The 14,389-nt window shown below is 45.2% G+C and overlaps 1 protein-coding gene across 1 annotated transcript in view; it reads left to right on the top strand.

Annotated features, from left to right (window-relative positions):
- DNAH9 (dynein axonemal heavy chain 9) overlaps window positions 1–14,389 on the top strand; it is a gene marked incomplete at its 5' end in the record, with an annotated part of 330,910 nt that overhangs the window by 116,936 nt on the left and 199,585 nt on the right. Inside the window, 3 exon segments of the mRNA XM_014590899.1 lie at window positions 1,970–2,144; window positions 9,210–9,383; window positions 9,865–10,072. Of these exon segments, the coding sequence (XP_014446385.1) occupies window positions 1,970–2,144; window positions 9,210–9,383; window positions 9,865–10,072 (557 nt within the window).

Here is a 14,389-nt window from a genome sequence, read left to right as displayed (position 1 = left end):
TTTCCCTGCCTCTAGATGTGGGGCAAGCACCTGCCTTCCCAATGGGAAAGGGGGCATCTTTGCACACTGCAACTCTCTCCAAAATTCTGTGTGCTAATTTCCAGTCCCTCCAGCAGCTCCCAGGTTAATCCTCTATATGCCTGCAAGCGTGAGGGGCCGAGGCTGCACCTGGATAGTCTGGTATCTCATCTAAGAATATACACACAGTTGGCATCTGTTGTCTTGGTGACTCATCCAATACTGGGCTTGAGATAGTTCCATTCTATTGTTCTGTTACGAAAATGTGTAAGATATTCATAAAAATAAGTGAAGGAAAGTCCGCTAAGGACTTTTTTTTCTCATTGTTCATGAAAGTAATACCTAGACTGTTAGACCCCATTCTATTGTATTGTTGTAAGAATCACAACTAGATTAAAAACAAGCACAGGGCCAGCCCTGTAGCCCAGTAGTTAAGGGAACCAAATTGCACATGGCCAACTGCAGTTCAAATCCTAGCCCAGGCAACTTGAAAAACATACTGGGTACATGTGCATGCATGCCCAAACTCCTGACAGGAAGGAATGGTGGAGAAGGAATGCAGCATGACCACACCCCACTGGGTGTTTTCTTCCTCTCCCTCCCTCTTTCTCTCTTCAGCAAGCACATAGCCCCTCTGGCAATAAGTAAATAAATAAGAAAAAATAAAAGTTTAAAAAGTAAAATAAATAAAATAAAAACAAACTTAAGACACTGAAGACAAATGTCATACAATGCAAGTTGAAAGCCCAATGCCGGAAAATGACTTCCGAAGTGTCAGTTGATGGTGTCACTCGTCTTATGACAGTCAACTCTGCCTCTGTGCACCCTGTAAGCTCATCATCTCATGAGCGGTGGTGATCCCATGGGATCAGGGTGCTTTTGAGCCATAAGCACCTCTTTATAGCCACCTTTCATTAAGACCTCTAAGGCCAAAATTAAATGTGCAAATGGCATGGTGTTTAAGGCACTGGACTCCCACATGGCCAACCATGGTTCAAATCCTGGGTCTGGTGTCTTGCTTTCTCAATTTCCTTCTTTCTCTCTTTCTGTTTCTTTCTGGTTACTATAGCAAAGGTAAAATAATAATGATGATAATAATAAATACAATTAAATAAGTGATTGCTTTTTTTCAATGTGCAAACATGGCCCAACCATGGGCAGCAACATGCTGGAACCACATGGAAGACCAAGGGACAAATGTCAGGTATACCTGAAACACATTGGGCACACTTGTGACCATGACCCTGGCTGGCTTTGAGGTGTGTGTGTGTGGGGGGGGCAGATCATGGGGAGATCCTGTCAAGGGTGCCTCTCTCCCTCTTTTTCTCAATACAAATAAATACTTTAAAATAAACAAGTTAATTAAAAGCTCAAACATCAGACCACCACAAAGACACAGAGGTCTATTTTCAGTTGAATCATGATTGTATAAAATAACTATCTGCCCCATTCTACTCTCCAGATAAGACTCTGGTCTCAGAAAATATGTTTTCATTGGAAGAAAACCTCTGAGGTGAATAAGTGAAAGGATAAATCTTAGAACTGTATCCAAATTGCCTTTTTAGGTGCTTTGTGACAATTAAAGAGATTGTGAAGGGTGAAACAGTGAAGTGTTTAGCGGTCTCGTTGCAGCCACTTATATTCCCCGAGGACCGAGAGAGGGTCATCAATGAAAAGAGAAGAGCAGAAAAGAGAAGCAAGGGGATCAGAGAAAAAGAAAGGGAAAAAAGGAATCTTCTCAGGAGAGCTCCAGGCTCTTATTTATAAACATAGCTGACCTAAGAATAGCTGATGAAGATAAAGGCTTACGTAGCACTATGGTCCTCTGTAATCCTGCAGAACATGGCAGATCATAATTCCACTGAAACCAACTGGGTTCCATAGCCGTCCCACAGAGCCTCTTGAGTAGATATCCGTGGTGTTTTAGAGTACGTCGGGCCTCTCTTTTCAGGTTTAAAAAGATCATTCCAGTCCCCGAGCAGAGCATGGTTCAGATGGTGTGTTACCTTCTTGAGTGTCTCCTGACCAAAGAGGACATCCCTGCGGACTGCCCCAAGGAAACCTATGAGCTGTATTTTGTGTTTGCTGCCATCTGGGCTTTCGGTGGAGCACTGGTCCAAGATCAGGTAAGGGAATGTGCTGAGGTCAACACCCACGTCGAAACCGTAATAACAGGAACTAACCCTCCAGGGAAGATTTAGAAGATAGGACATGACAGAATTAACTTGAAAACATCAGACTGTTTCGCTAACTACCTATTATGCTGCTAAAGGCATCCATCCCTATAGTGGTGTTTTGTGGGGTGAGATAGATGAGGTTGTGATGTGTTTGGGATTGTTACTTTTGGGTTAGTGAACATATTTCTCATGTCTTGGAGGGTTATGTCGTGTTTGGGTTTGTGCACCTGCTGGGATATAGACAATACATTGCTCCCTCCCCTAACCTGCCGCTGCGATTCCACTTCCTGCTTCTACAGTTTAACTGTTTCAGATTCATTGGTGAGATCACAGTATTTTTGGACTTTCATGTCTGGATGTGTGCTTCAGAGAGAGAGAGAGAGAGAGAGAGAGAGAGGTGATGATGCTATGGAAGCTGGAATGAAAGGAATCCCTTGAGCCTTCTAATCATATTTGAGAACAAGGACGCCAGGCCAGAGTTAACCATCATGTTTGCACACCCCCAAACACAGAGCTGTCCAGAGAAGTTTGGAGCAAAGGATAGGAGTAGGAGGGTAACTTGGTATTTATCTCATGATATTGCTTGAAAATAGTCTCATCCTATTTAAGGGTAGAGATGTTGGTTGAGAATGTCTTGACCTTCTATTCCTTACCCCTTCTCATATTCCAGCCTCTTACTTGATTTATTTCTCTCCAAATAGAAGGCATTTTATTCAGAAACACATATTCAAGAGTATTGCAAACCAGTCTCTTACACCTGACTCTAGCTATCATATCAGCCAGTAGTTGATAGCGGTTAAGAACATGGAGTCTGTTAGCAAAATCTGTTGGCAAATTTTTAAATATGTAATACAGTCTTGGTACCCATAGGCACTAGTCTGTACAGAACATTTCTTCATCTTGGAATTACTCATCTTGGATAACTGAAGCTACACCCTTTGACCCAAACCTGCCATTGTCCCCTCCCCTAGCCTGCCGCTGTGATTCCACTTCCTGCTTCTACAGTTTAACTGTTTCAGATTCATCAGTGAGATCACAGTATTTTTGCACTTCCGTGTCTGTCTTATTTCACTTAGCATAATGTCCTTCTGGTTCATATATGTTGTCCCAAAAGCAGGATTTTCTCCTTCTTTATTTTAAATTTGCTAAAGCACATTCACTTACCAAAGAGAAACCAGGAAAAAGAGAGGCAGAGAGAGAGAGAGAACCCCCAGAGAGAATGGCCATGCCACAATCCCTTCTCCTCCATTCTCCTCTTGGGATCTTGGGCACACACGCACCTGGCATGTTTTCTAAGCCATCAGGTCTGGGACTCGAACTGTACATGTAGGAACCAGCCATCCTAATCACCATCAACTGGTTGGCTAGATTTTCTTTTTTTCTTGAAAAAAAAAAATGCTTAGAAAATAGATTGGCCAGACAGGTAGAATGGTGGTTTGGGTGGCTGGACCCCACATGGCGAACTGCATAGTTCAAGTCCCCAACCTTGTGGTTTGAAAATCATGCCAGGCATGTGTGCATGCATGCCCAAAATCCTGAGAGGAAAATGGAGAAGGGATTGTGGTTTGGCCATCCCCCCTCACTTTACCTCTTTCTTTCTGTCTCTATAGCAAGCATATACATCTTATAGCAAAATAATAAATAAATAAATAAATAAATAAATAAAAGAGATTAGATCCTCTAGTAAGTATTCTTATGACAAACAACAACAATATTAATTAACAAGAGGGCAGAGGAGACTTTAGAGGTGACGGATAGATTTATGCATCATTGTGATGGTTTCACAGGTGTATACAAACATCCGAACTCATTGAGTTGTATACATTAACTATGTACAGCTTTTTAATGATTATTCATATAACAATACAATGGGTTTAAAAAAAAAAAACGAGAAAAACCAAACAATAGCAATTAAAAGAACTTGGACTATGGATTCGAACTGTAACTCCGCCACTATTATCTAGGGACCCTTGGGCAAGTAACTGAACCCGTCTCTCTCCCTCACTCTCCCCAAGCACACAAAGGATGATCCTAGTGCTGCCCCATTCTCGGGTGGCAGTGAGAACGCCTACTGTTCTAATCACCCAACGTGAATGTGTGCAAAGCACCTAGAATATGGCTGCAGCACGTGTGCTCATTATTCACATTTTCCTAACATAACGTTCAGTTTGATGGCAAGTATCTGGTGCCGCCCTCACGGGAAGGGATCAGACAAAATTGCAGTGGTTGGTTGGAGACTTATGATTCACTCTTTCTGGTCTGGGCTGACTATGAAACTCTTTCAAAGGAAGGCAAAAAGTTTCAGCCTCCCAAGGCAAAGCCATGTTCTAAGAATCCCAAAAGGAAGTGAACTGAGACAAAAAGAATCAATAATGGATTTCTATTTTCACAGGCCCTGGTTGTAACATCCATCCTACTACCCATCACCCCTGAATGCATTCTTTGGTGCTCAGAATTCAGGAAGTAGCTCTCACATGCTCGCAGGAAGTGTGTGTTTCTCTGTCTCCCTCCCCAGAGCCAGATGCCCTAGGGACAGAACAGGAACTCTCCAAGGGCTGGGGGTAGATCCATCAGGAGTTTGATACCTGAAAATGCTGCGCTGTCTGTTCTGTAGTCCTTGGAGCCTCTCCATGGACAGCTTCTTTGACAGTTTTACATTTCCTCTTAGAGACAAGGAGGCAGAGAGTCCAGCAGGATAGATTTGACCCAGCTGAAATGCATGGAGATCCCGAAAGCATAAGTTATTGCTTTCCTTCAAATGCAGTCTCTGACCTTTCAGCTGCTCAAATGTCAGACAGCAACTGCTGGGCTTCTCTCCCACACTGGTGCCGAGCAGACAGTGGAATATCGGGATGAAGATACTTGGTCAATTTTTCTGTCTCTGTATAGAAAAGTTTAAATCCAGTCAACTCTTTAAAAACCCAGGAGAAAGCATCCCTCCAGGTGTCCTGACCTCTAGAGCACTTGAGGCCAGTGGGCAGCTCTGCTGGTGGCTGGGGAGAGGATGAGGGAGAAAGCTTTTAGCAGCAGGGTATACACAAGATCCCCCACACCACCTGCGTTAAAGCTACACACTAAAAATAGTGCCATAAATTGGAAAGTAGGAATCTGGCCAAAATATTCACAACACTGATGGTGCTTACATTAAAAAAGCTGTCATTAAAGCAAAGTACAAATACAAATGAATCCTATACCAGAATAGAAGGATCAATTTTTTTAAAAAAAAAATAAGTCTTGGCTAAATCCTTTGCTGTGATCACAGAAAATTATTTCTCATTTGGTAGAAAAGAGCTCTGGATTGCAAGACTGAAAACTTGGGTCCATCTCCCCATTCTGTCTTTCTGTATATAAACTAGGGGCTGGGCCGGCCCCAGGCCTAGTGGTTAAGGGGGTGGATCCCACATGGTTGCCCATGGTTCAAATTCCAACTCTTAAAAAAAAACACACTGAACACATGTGTATGTATCTGTGCCCAAACCCTAACAGGATGGAGGGATGGAAAAGTAAGGACTGAGGTAAGACCATACTCTGCCGGAGGAGTGCTTTCTCCTCGTTTCCCTCTGTTTTTCTTTCTGTCTTTCTCTAGCTAGTATACGAGCCCTGTGGAAATTTAAAAAATAAAACAGGGATTATTCGAACAAACCAAGCTAATCTAGAGCATTGTGAAGATCAAATGAGGTAAAATTGGGTCCTTCACTCTATAACGGCATGCCAGTAAAGCCTTAGTGTCATCCAGGTTAAAGGGTAGGGCGGGAAGAGATCTGTCAGACTCCACAGGAGATGGGGAGTCAGGGGCCTGTTGTATAAGAACCATGGCTGAAGTGGTACCATAGAGCTGCACTGAGACAGGCCTAGCACAGCCTGGTAGAGATCACCCGGTCTCTATCGCGTTCAATCACAGCAGGAGGGGAGGTCGGGCAGCAGGTTACAGGAGCCAGACCAGGCCAGCATGTCCAGCCAGTGGCTGGGCTGAGAAACTGACCAGGTAGCTCAAGGTGGAACTGGAAGTGAGGAAAAGAGAAGATCCACAACTTCATTCTTTCTCGAGGTGGCCCTCATCTCAGAGTCTCCATGTAAGTATAAAACGTGGCTCCCATAGGAAGTTCGAGGTCTTTTAGAATTTTGTCTATGGATAAAATATGAAGTTTCTCCCTAGGCTTCTGACTGGAGACAGTGCTATTGGGAAGCTACCTTGTCCCCTTAATAAACATCAAGTAGGAATGAGATAGCACACATTCGTCCTTGTCTTAGGCCTATTTCCATTCCCAGTTTTTAAAGTTAGTTTATTTATTTATTTCCTGTGAGAGGGAGCAAAAGAGACACAAGTTTCTCTTGACAGTGTCTCACTATGCCATCATCTTACCCTTCCCATCCCCTACTCCCCATCAGCCTTCCACCCAAGCCAGGGTGACGTAGGTACCCACAGGTGTGCCCTGTGTGTTCGGGTTAACCCAGGATTCAAACCCAGGCCCTCACATATGGCTCCAATAGCATTCAGTAGTGCCTTATCCTTATCACTTGGGCCACTAAGCTGGGCCTCCATTTTCACTTTAAAGCCTTCTCATCAAAAAGGCTCCATGGGAACCAGCAGTTGGCGTAATGGCTATGTCGCTGGACTCCCACGTAGTCGACCATGGTTTGCGTCCCGGAACCGTTGGCTTAGAACTCACGCCGGGCGCGTGTGCATGCGTGCCCAAGATCCCGAGAGGAGAATGAAGGAGAAGGGATTGCAGCGTGACCATCCCCCCTGGGGGGTGATTTCTCGCTTTCTGTCTCTCTGTCTCTCTCTGTCTGTCTGGCGAGCACATGCGCCCTACAGCGAAAAAACCTCTCAAAAAAAAAAAAAAACCTCCATGTTTCTTAGTAGATGACAAAATGAGGGGTGTCCTTTCTTCAGAGTTCGAGGCCAGCAGACCCGCTCCATGGTCTGTCCATCCTTTGCCCCGCCCTCATGACTATTTCCTAAATTGCCCAATCTGGATCTCCTTCTTATTTAGGATTTTTCTTAGGATTTTTCCATATATTCAAATAGTGGGTTTGCTCTCTGAGAGGGTTGTCAGTAGCAATAGGTATGTTGTGTGTATGTGTGTGCATGCGCGTGTGTGTTTTGTCTTGACACATTAAGATGGTTTACACACGTAGAGTGCACAGTCCTGTCTTTAAGAGGTTCGTGGTCTAATTGGTAGGCATGTAAATTACATGCCTCTACCCATTCCTTCTGTGAGGGAGACCAGGATAGTGTTGTCTCCCCTACTGTTCTTTGATTTTAGAATTTTAATTCTTTTTTTTTCTTTTGGAGAGATATTTGCTATAGGGCACATCCGCTCGCCAGACAGACAGAGAGAGACATAGAGACAGAAAGCGAGAAATCACCACCCAGGGTGGATGGTCACACTGCAATCCCTTCTCCTCCATTCTCTTCTCGGGATCTTGGGCACACACGCACACACACCCGGCATGAATTTTAAGCCACCGGGTCCGAGACGTGAACCACGGTCGACTACGTGGGAGTCCAACAACATAGACATTACGCTAACTGCTGGTTCCCTAATTCTTTTTTTTTAAGTTATGTATTTATTTATTATTTTTCATTTAACCAGAGAGAGAGAGAGAAAGTGGGAAAATAAACTGCCAGGTCTGGGGCTTGAACCATGGGTGGCCATACAGGAGTCCAGCACCCCAACCACCATGCCATCTGCCAGTCCCACAATTTTAATTGTTTCTTCTTTTTTTTTTGGAGAGATTTTCACTGTAGGGCGCGTGCGCTCGCCAGACAGACAGAGAGAGACATAGAGACAGAAAGCGAGAAATCACCCCCCAGGGGGGATGGTCACGCCGCAATCCCTTCTCCTCCATTCTCCTCTCGGGATCTTGGGCACGCACGCACACGCGCCCGGCGTGAGTTTTTTAAGCCACCGGGTCCGGGACACGAACCGCGGTCGACTACATGGGAGTCCAGCGACATAGCCATTACTCTAACTGCTGGTTCCCCACAATTTTAATTTTTGAAAGAACCTTAGAAATCTTTTCTAGGACCTCATTTTACAGATGAGAAAACTGAGGCACAGAAAGTAGTGATGTGGGGACCAACAGCATAATGGCTGTGCCTCTGGACTCCCAAGTAGTCGACCGCAGTTCGCGTCCAGCTCTCTAGTAGCTTAAAACTCACGCCAGGCACGTGTGCGTGCGTGCTCAAGGTCCCGAGAGGAGAATGAGAGAATGGAGGAGGAGGGATTGTGGCCGGGCCACCCCCCCTGGGGGATGATTTCTCGCTTTCTATCTCTCTGTCTCTGTCTGTCTGGTGAGCACACGCGCCCTATAGCAAAAACCTCTCCAAAAAAAAAACTCACGCTGGGCGCATGTGCATGCGTGCCCAAAATCCCAAGAGGAGAATGGAGGAGAAGGGATTGCAGCGTGGCCATCCCCCCTGGGGGATGATTTCTCGCTGTCTCTCTGTCTCACTGTCTCTCTGTCTGCTGGGTGAGCGTACATGCCCTGTAGCAAAAACCTCTCCAAAAGAAAAAAGAAAGTAGCGATGTGCTTCTGGTTACATACCTGACTTCCCTTCCAAGACTCTCCTCATTCAACCACACTGTGCTCCAGGTGTCGCCATTCTACCCCGTCTGACCCTGACTGCCCTCTGGAAAGAAGTTCAGGCATCTGAGAGGATGCGGGCCAGTCTGCCTCCTTGGGATTCCTGGGCCACACTTGCCCATCCTGCAGTCATGGGCTCCCAGTATCCTTCTGTTTTTGCACCCTTCCCCCCAACCCCAACCTTCTCCACCCTTCCACAGCCATAAGATGCAGCAGTGCTAGAGCGGCTTGGCACATACCCAAGCTTGGTACGACCCTAGAGCACAGCGGTGCCTGGTCAGGGCTGCTCTCAGGAAGTACTGTCCTTCCTGGAGGATTCAGCAGGTCTGCAGATGAGGCCCTTTGCATTCCCCCCAGCCATCTGGCTGGGCTTTAGGGTCTCCAGAAGACCTTGTCTCCTGACCTGCTTTGTTTTTGCAGCTCGTGGACTACCGGGCAGAGTTCAGCAAATGGTGGCTGACCGAGTTCAAGACAGTCAAGTTTCCTTCCCAGGGAACCATCTTCGACTATTACATAGATCCAGAGACCAAGAAATTCGAGCCTTGGTCCAAGCTCATCCCCCAGTTTGAATTTGACCCTGAGATGCCTTTGCAGGTGAGTACAGATGAGCGGCCAAGGATGTGCAGTCATCCCCAGGTATCTGCTGAAGCTCCAGGAGTTGCTCTGTATCCACAGCCTCATATTGTCCTTGCTAGGAGCTAGGCAACCCTGGCTACATGCCTTTTAAATGGAACCCAGAGATGGAGTGAAGTCATAGGCTCCCCTAAGGCTCCCTGGCATCCTGGGAGCAAAGGGGCAAAGGTGGCAGGGACAGAAAACTCTAAAACATGTTGAAGAGATCACGGAGAGACAGAGGAGAGTGGTAGAGAATGGGAATTCTCTATCCAGCTACAAGGAGCCCGGGCATGGGTTGATGGGATGGTCTCACTGTGGATATGAAGGAAGATGCATCTGACCTACGCTTGTTTGGTGAGCTCCACCATGACAGAAGCCCCTCTTCTGAAATGCTCCGAACATTTCATGCTGCATATGCTCCACCTCGAGCCCACCCTTGCTCATCGTGTCCCCATTCCAGGCCTGCCTGGTGCACACCAGTGAGACTATCCGAGTGTGCTACTTCATGGAGCGGCTGATGCAGCGGCGGCGGCCCATCATGCTGGTGGGCACCGCCGGCACGGGCAAATCGGTGCTGGTGGGAGCTAAACTGGCCAGCCTGGACCCTGAGGAATACCTGGTGAAAAACGTGCCGTTCAACTACTATACCACGTCAGCAATGCTGCAGGGTAAGGAGCCCACAGCTGGGGCGGGGGTGTCGGGGCAGCAGAGCTGGAGCCAGCACCAAGTGACTGCCCTCATGCCCAGCTCTAGTCATTTCCTCCACACACCCTCCTCATCTCTCCCCTCCCTCCTTTCCACCTCTATCCCCCTTCTCTAGCTCCCTCTGCTTCCATTCCTCCCTATGGTATTATAGCCATTGAGGACTAGGCACTGATCAGTTCAGCACCTTGATGGCAAAGAAAGCTGAACTCCATTCAGAGATCTGCACTCATAGACTCTGGCACTAGAAGTGTCTCTTGAAAGCATTTCGTTCATGCCTCCTGTCTTATAGATGGAGAATCTGAGGCTCAGGCAAAGGGATGTGATTGCCCCAGGTCACCACCAAGTAGCAAGGTCGACATGACACAACTGGCCTTTTCTTTCTTTTTTTCTTTCTTTCTGATGAACAAATCATAATTGTATGTGTTCGTGGGATACAGGGCGATATTTTGATATATGTCCACAATGCCACCTGATTACATCAAGCTTATTAACCTGTCTGTCGCCTCCCTTCCCTTTCATGTTTGATGGTGAGATATTTAAAATGTGCTCTCTTACTTGTTTTAAATATATAGTACGGTACCCCTGACCACAGTCACCCCGCTGTGCAATGGATTTCAAAGCCTAATCCTCCTGTCTATGTAAAACTTTGCATCCTTTGAACACTAACTCCCCATCCCCTCCCCTCCCCCTGGCCCCACAGCAACCACCCCTCTACGCTCCACTTCTGGGAGCTCAACTTGATTGGATTTCACTTATAAGTGCAATCATAATGGCATTTGTCTTTCTGTGCCTGACAAATGAAAAGGATGGAACTCTTGTCATTTGCCACAGCATGGGAGAAACTGAAGGACTTTATACTAAGTGAGGTAAGCCAGCACAGAGGTCTTCTGGCTCCACGTGGAGCATGCTTTTCACTAGGTGTTCACATGCTGGGCTCCCGAATGGAGGCAGTCTGGGCTTCAGGGCGGAGGCTCACTGCAGAGTATCTCCTCTTGCCAGACTCACCCCTCCTTCATCTTCTCTCATAGCTCAACACATTAACCAAAATCAGCTTTCTTTTGAAGATGCATCCAAGCCAATCCTCCACAAGAGGAGAGAGGCCCAGCTGGGGACACCCTATTCTTACTTCCCAAACAGCAACAGCTTTGCCCCCATTCTGTTGCTTGGCTTGGGTTGACTCTAGTCATTGTCACTCCAGGTGACTCTACAGTGCATTCCTGAGTGAGATGATTGAGGCTGAGCAAGTGGAGGTCCTAATGGAGGCTGTCTAGTGAGTCCTTTTGTGCGAACCAGAGTGAACGCCATAGTGTTGCCTCTGCTCACACTCTTATTCCCCCCATTTTTCTAGGAGAGACCAGCTCACATCCCCACCTTCTTTCTGTAGAGTTTTGCCAGCTTTTCCAGGGTTGGGGTCCAGCCAGCTACAGATGCTTGTAGGGAACAGCACCCTCTCCAACTCTACCTCTCACAGCAGTGAAATACTGAACTGTATTGATGGAAGTCAAGGCTGTCCCCACCTCCCCTTCAGTGACAGAGACTGCCTTGCCTCTCTTTCAAACTAGTCTCTGGGCTTAATTCACTGCGGGGCTGGTAACTGTTTTACAACATCAATTTCCATCCCGCAATTGACTGTAATTCTGACATAAATGCTAACAAGTAAGACAAACTGAACCGATGAAGATTTTTGTCAGCACGTCACTAATTTGTCAAAGATATGAGCATTTTCTATTTGAATACTAAAAGACTATTTCTTCAATGTTTTATATCTTTCACAATGTAGTAGCTACAGATCTGACACACTTTGAAGTTTCATTAACATTTTCTCTATCATTTTATTAAGTCTACAAAACATTAAGCCCTGGTTTACAGCATTGGCCAATTTCCATGGTGTATGTATTTCTACCAATGTGATGCCAGTGAATGTGGCTCAAGAAGAGATACAGTATGTGATGCTGTGGGATATATATTTGGTCTTCATCCCTGGAGTCTTCAACTCCTGAAATCCATGGGATCGCTAAAGTAATAAGTGTCTTTTTGTATACTAATGAGTTGGTTGGTGGCTGGAAACCCCTAGATAATTCCAAGATAGGGGTTGTTATCCAAAAGACCAAGGAAGGGTTAGAATGTTGGGACTTTCAGCTTCATGTCTCCAACCTTCAGGAAAAAGAAAGGGCCTGAATATTGAGTTGATCATTAGTGGTCAATGGATTTAATCCAGTCATGTTCGTGTAATGAAAGCTTCATAAAACCCCAAAGGACAGGGTCTGAAGAGCTCTGGGTAGCTGAACATGTGGAATTTCCTAGACGGTAGTAAGCCCTAGAGGGCTCTATCCACCTTCCCACATGCCTCGCTCTGCCCATCTCTTCATCTGGTAATCATCTATATCCTTTGTAACATGCCTTATAATAAGCCAGTAAATGTAAGTATAGTGGGGAACCACAGGACTCCTACATGGCCATCGATAATCATTGATGGACTCCTACATGGCCAACCACAGTTTGAGTCCTAGACCTGGTGGCTTGAAACTCATGCCAAGTACGTGCGCGTGCATACCCAAAATCTGGAGAGGAGAATGGAGGAGGGATTGCAGCATAGTCATCCCCTCGAGGGGTGATTTCTCACTTTCTGTCTCTCTGTCTATGCATCACACACACGTGGCCAATAGCAAAAATCTCTCAAAATAAATAAACATAGTGTTTCCCTGAGCTCTAGCAAATTAATTGAACCCTAGAAGTAGATCATGGAAAACTGATATGGAGCTGGTCAGTTGGCAGCACAGGTTAAACAACCTGGAGCTCAACTGGCATCAGGAGTGGTGGCTGTCCTGTGAGAGTGACCCCTCAGCCCATGAGGTCGGACGTCATCTCCAGGGAGAGAGTTCCGAAATGGACTGCATAAGAGGACGCATAGCAGCAGCAGGGTTTGCTTGGCATGGAAAACACACACTCACACACACATTTTGTCACAGAATTGTTCTGCATTGTGAAAACATGGTAGGAAGAAACTAAGTTTGGTATTTTCCTATATAGAAGGCTTCAAAAAGTTCATAGAAAGCCCAGCCCTGTGCTACAGTGGTTAAGGGAGCCTAATCCCACATGACTAACTGCAGTTGGAATCCCGGCCCTGGTGGTTTGAAAACTCATGGGGTACTTGTGCTTGAATGTCCAAAGTTCTGATGGGCAGGAGGAATGGAGGAAAAAAAAACTGGATGACTACCTCATTGAAGGTGCTCTCCTTCTCTCTCTGTCTCCCTTCCACTCTCTGGCAAGTGCACATACCCTCTTTTAAAAGATGTGCACATCTCCTTTTTTAAAAAATGATTTTTTATTTAATTGTATTTATTATTATTATTATTATTAATTTGCTATAGGTCATGCCTACTCCCAGAGAGAGACAGAGAGAGGGAAAGTGAGAAAGCAAGCCACCAGGTCTGGGACTTGAACCGCCATTGACTATGTGGGAGTCTAGCGCCTTAACCACTATGCTGCCTGCTGGCCCCTACACATATTCTAAAAAAAAAATTTTAAAAAAACCAGTTTATGGAAAATGGAATTAATTATGAGTTTATTTTAGTGCAAGAAAAGATTGAGTTCCATGCATGATTTTTTCATAATATGCATTCTCTATGAACATTTTGAAGAACCACCCCCCTTGTATTCTCAGACAGGAGCACACCAGTAGAAAGTATTTTCACTTTACAGTTACAACAAATGAAAATAACCTCAAGAGCACAGATAATAGTAACATGTAATAAATAAAATAATTAGGATTGATGTGTTTTGAATATTTACTACCATTGTTTTTAATATAATCTACTTAATTACATGTTCATCTGATTTAATTTAAAGTAATGTCTGTGTTTAACAACCAGCTTGCAAAATTCCCTTACTTTTAACCATCAGCTCCAGGAAGCCAGGGACTTATTCTTTACCCTGTGAGCTCTATGCCATCACACCATGTAATCTTTCACAGTGCCAGGCATCATCGCACGGGGACCTACCTCAGTCCTCAGACCTTCACATGCCTGACTGGTTAAAATACTAGCACTCTATTTTTTTTTAAGAATTATTTATTTAATTTAATTTCATCCAGTATAATTCTTCTTTTTTTAATTTTTTTATTATCATCATAATCTTCTTTATATTACATTGGGTTACATATAACTTTACGGTGTATTACATTGCTTTTTCAAAAGGGAATGCCATGCATGTCAGTCAATACAGAGACATTAATCTCCCCGCTTCAACATTCAATATCTTTTCTATGTTTTCCCCAATCA

This window comes from Tupaia chinensis, unplaced genomic scaffold, assembly GCF_000334495.1.
Source record: "Tupaia chinensis unplaced genomic scaffold, TupChi_1.0 Scaffold000495_1, whole genome shotgun sequence".
In the NCBI taxonomy this organism is placed as follows: Eukaryota; Metazoa; Chordata; class Mammalia; order Scandentia; family Tupaiidae; genus Tupaia; species Tupaia belangeri.
Note: the sequence above shows the minus strand (reverse complement) of the source record. Positions and strands in the feature narration are given on the sequence as shown.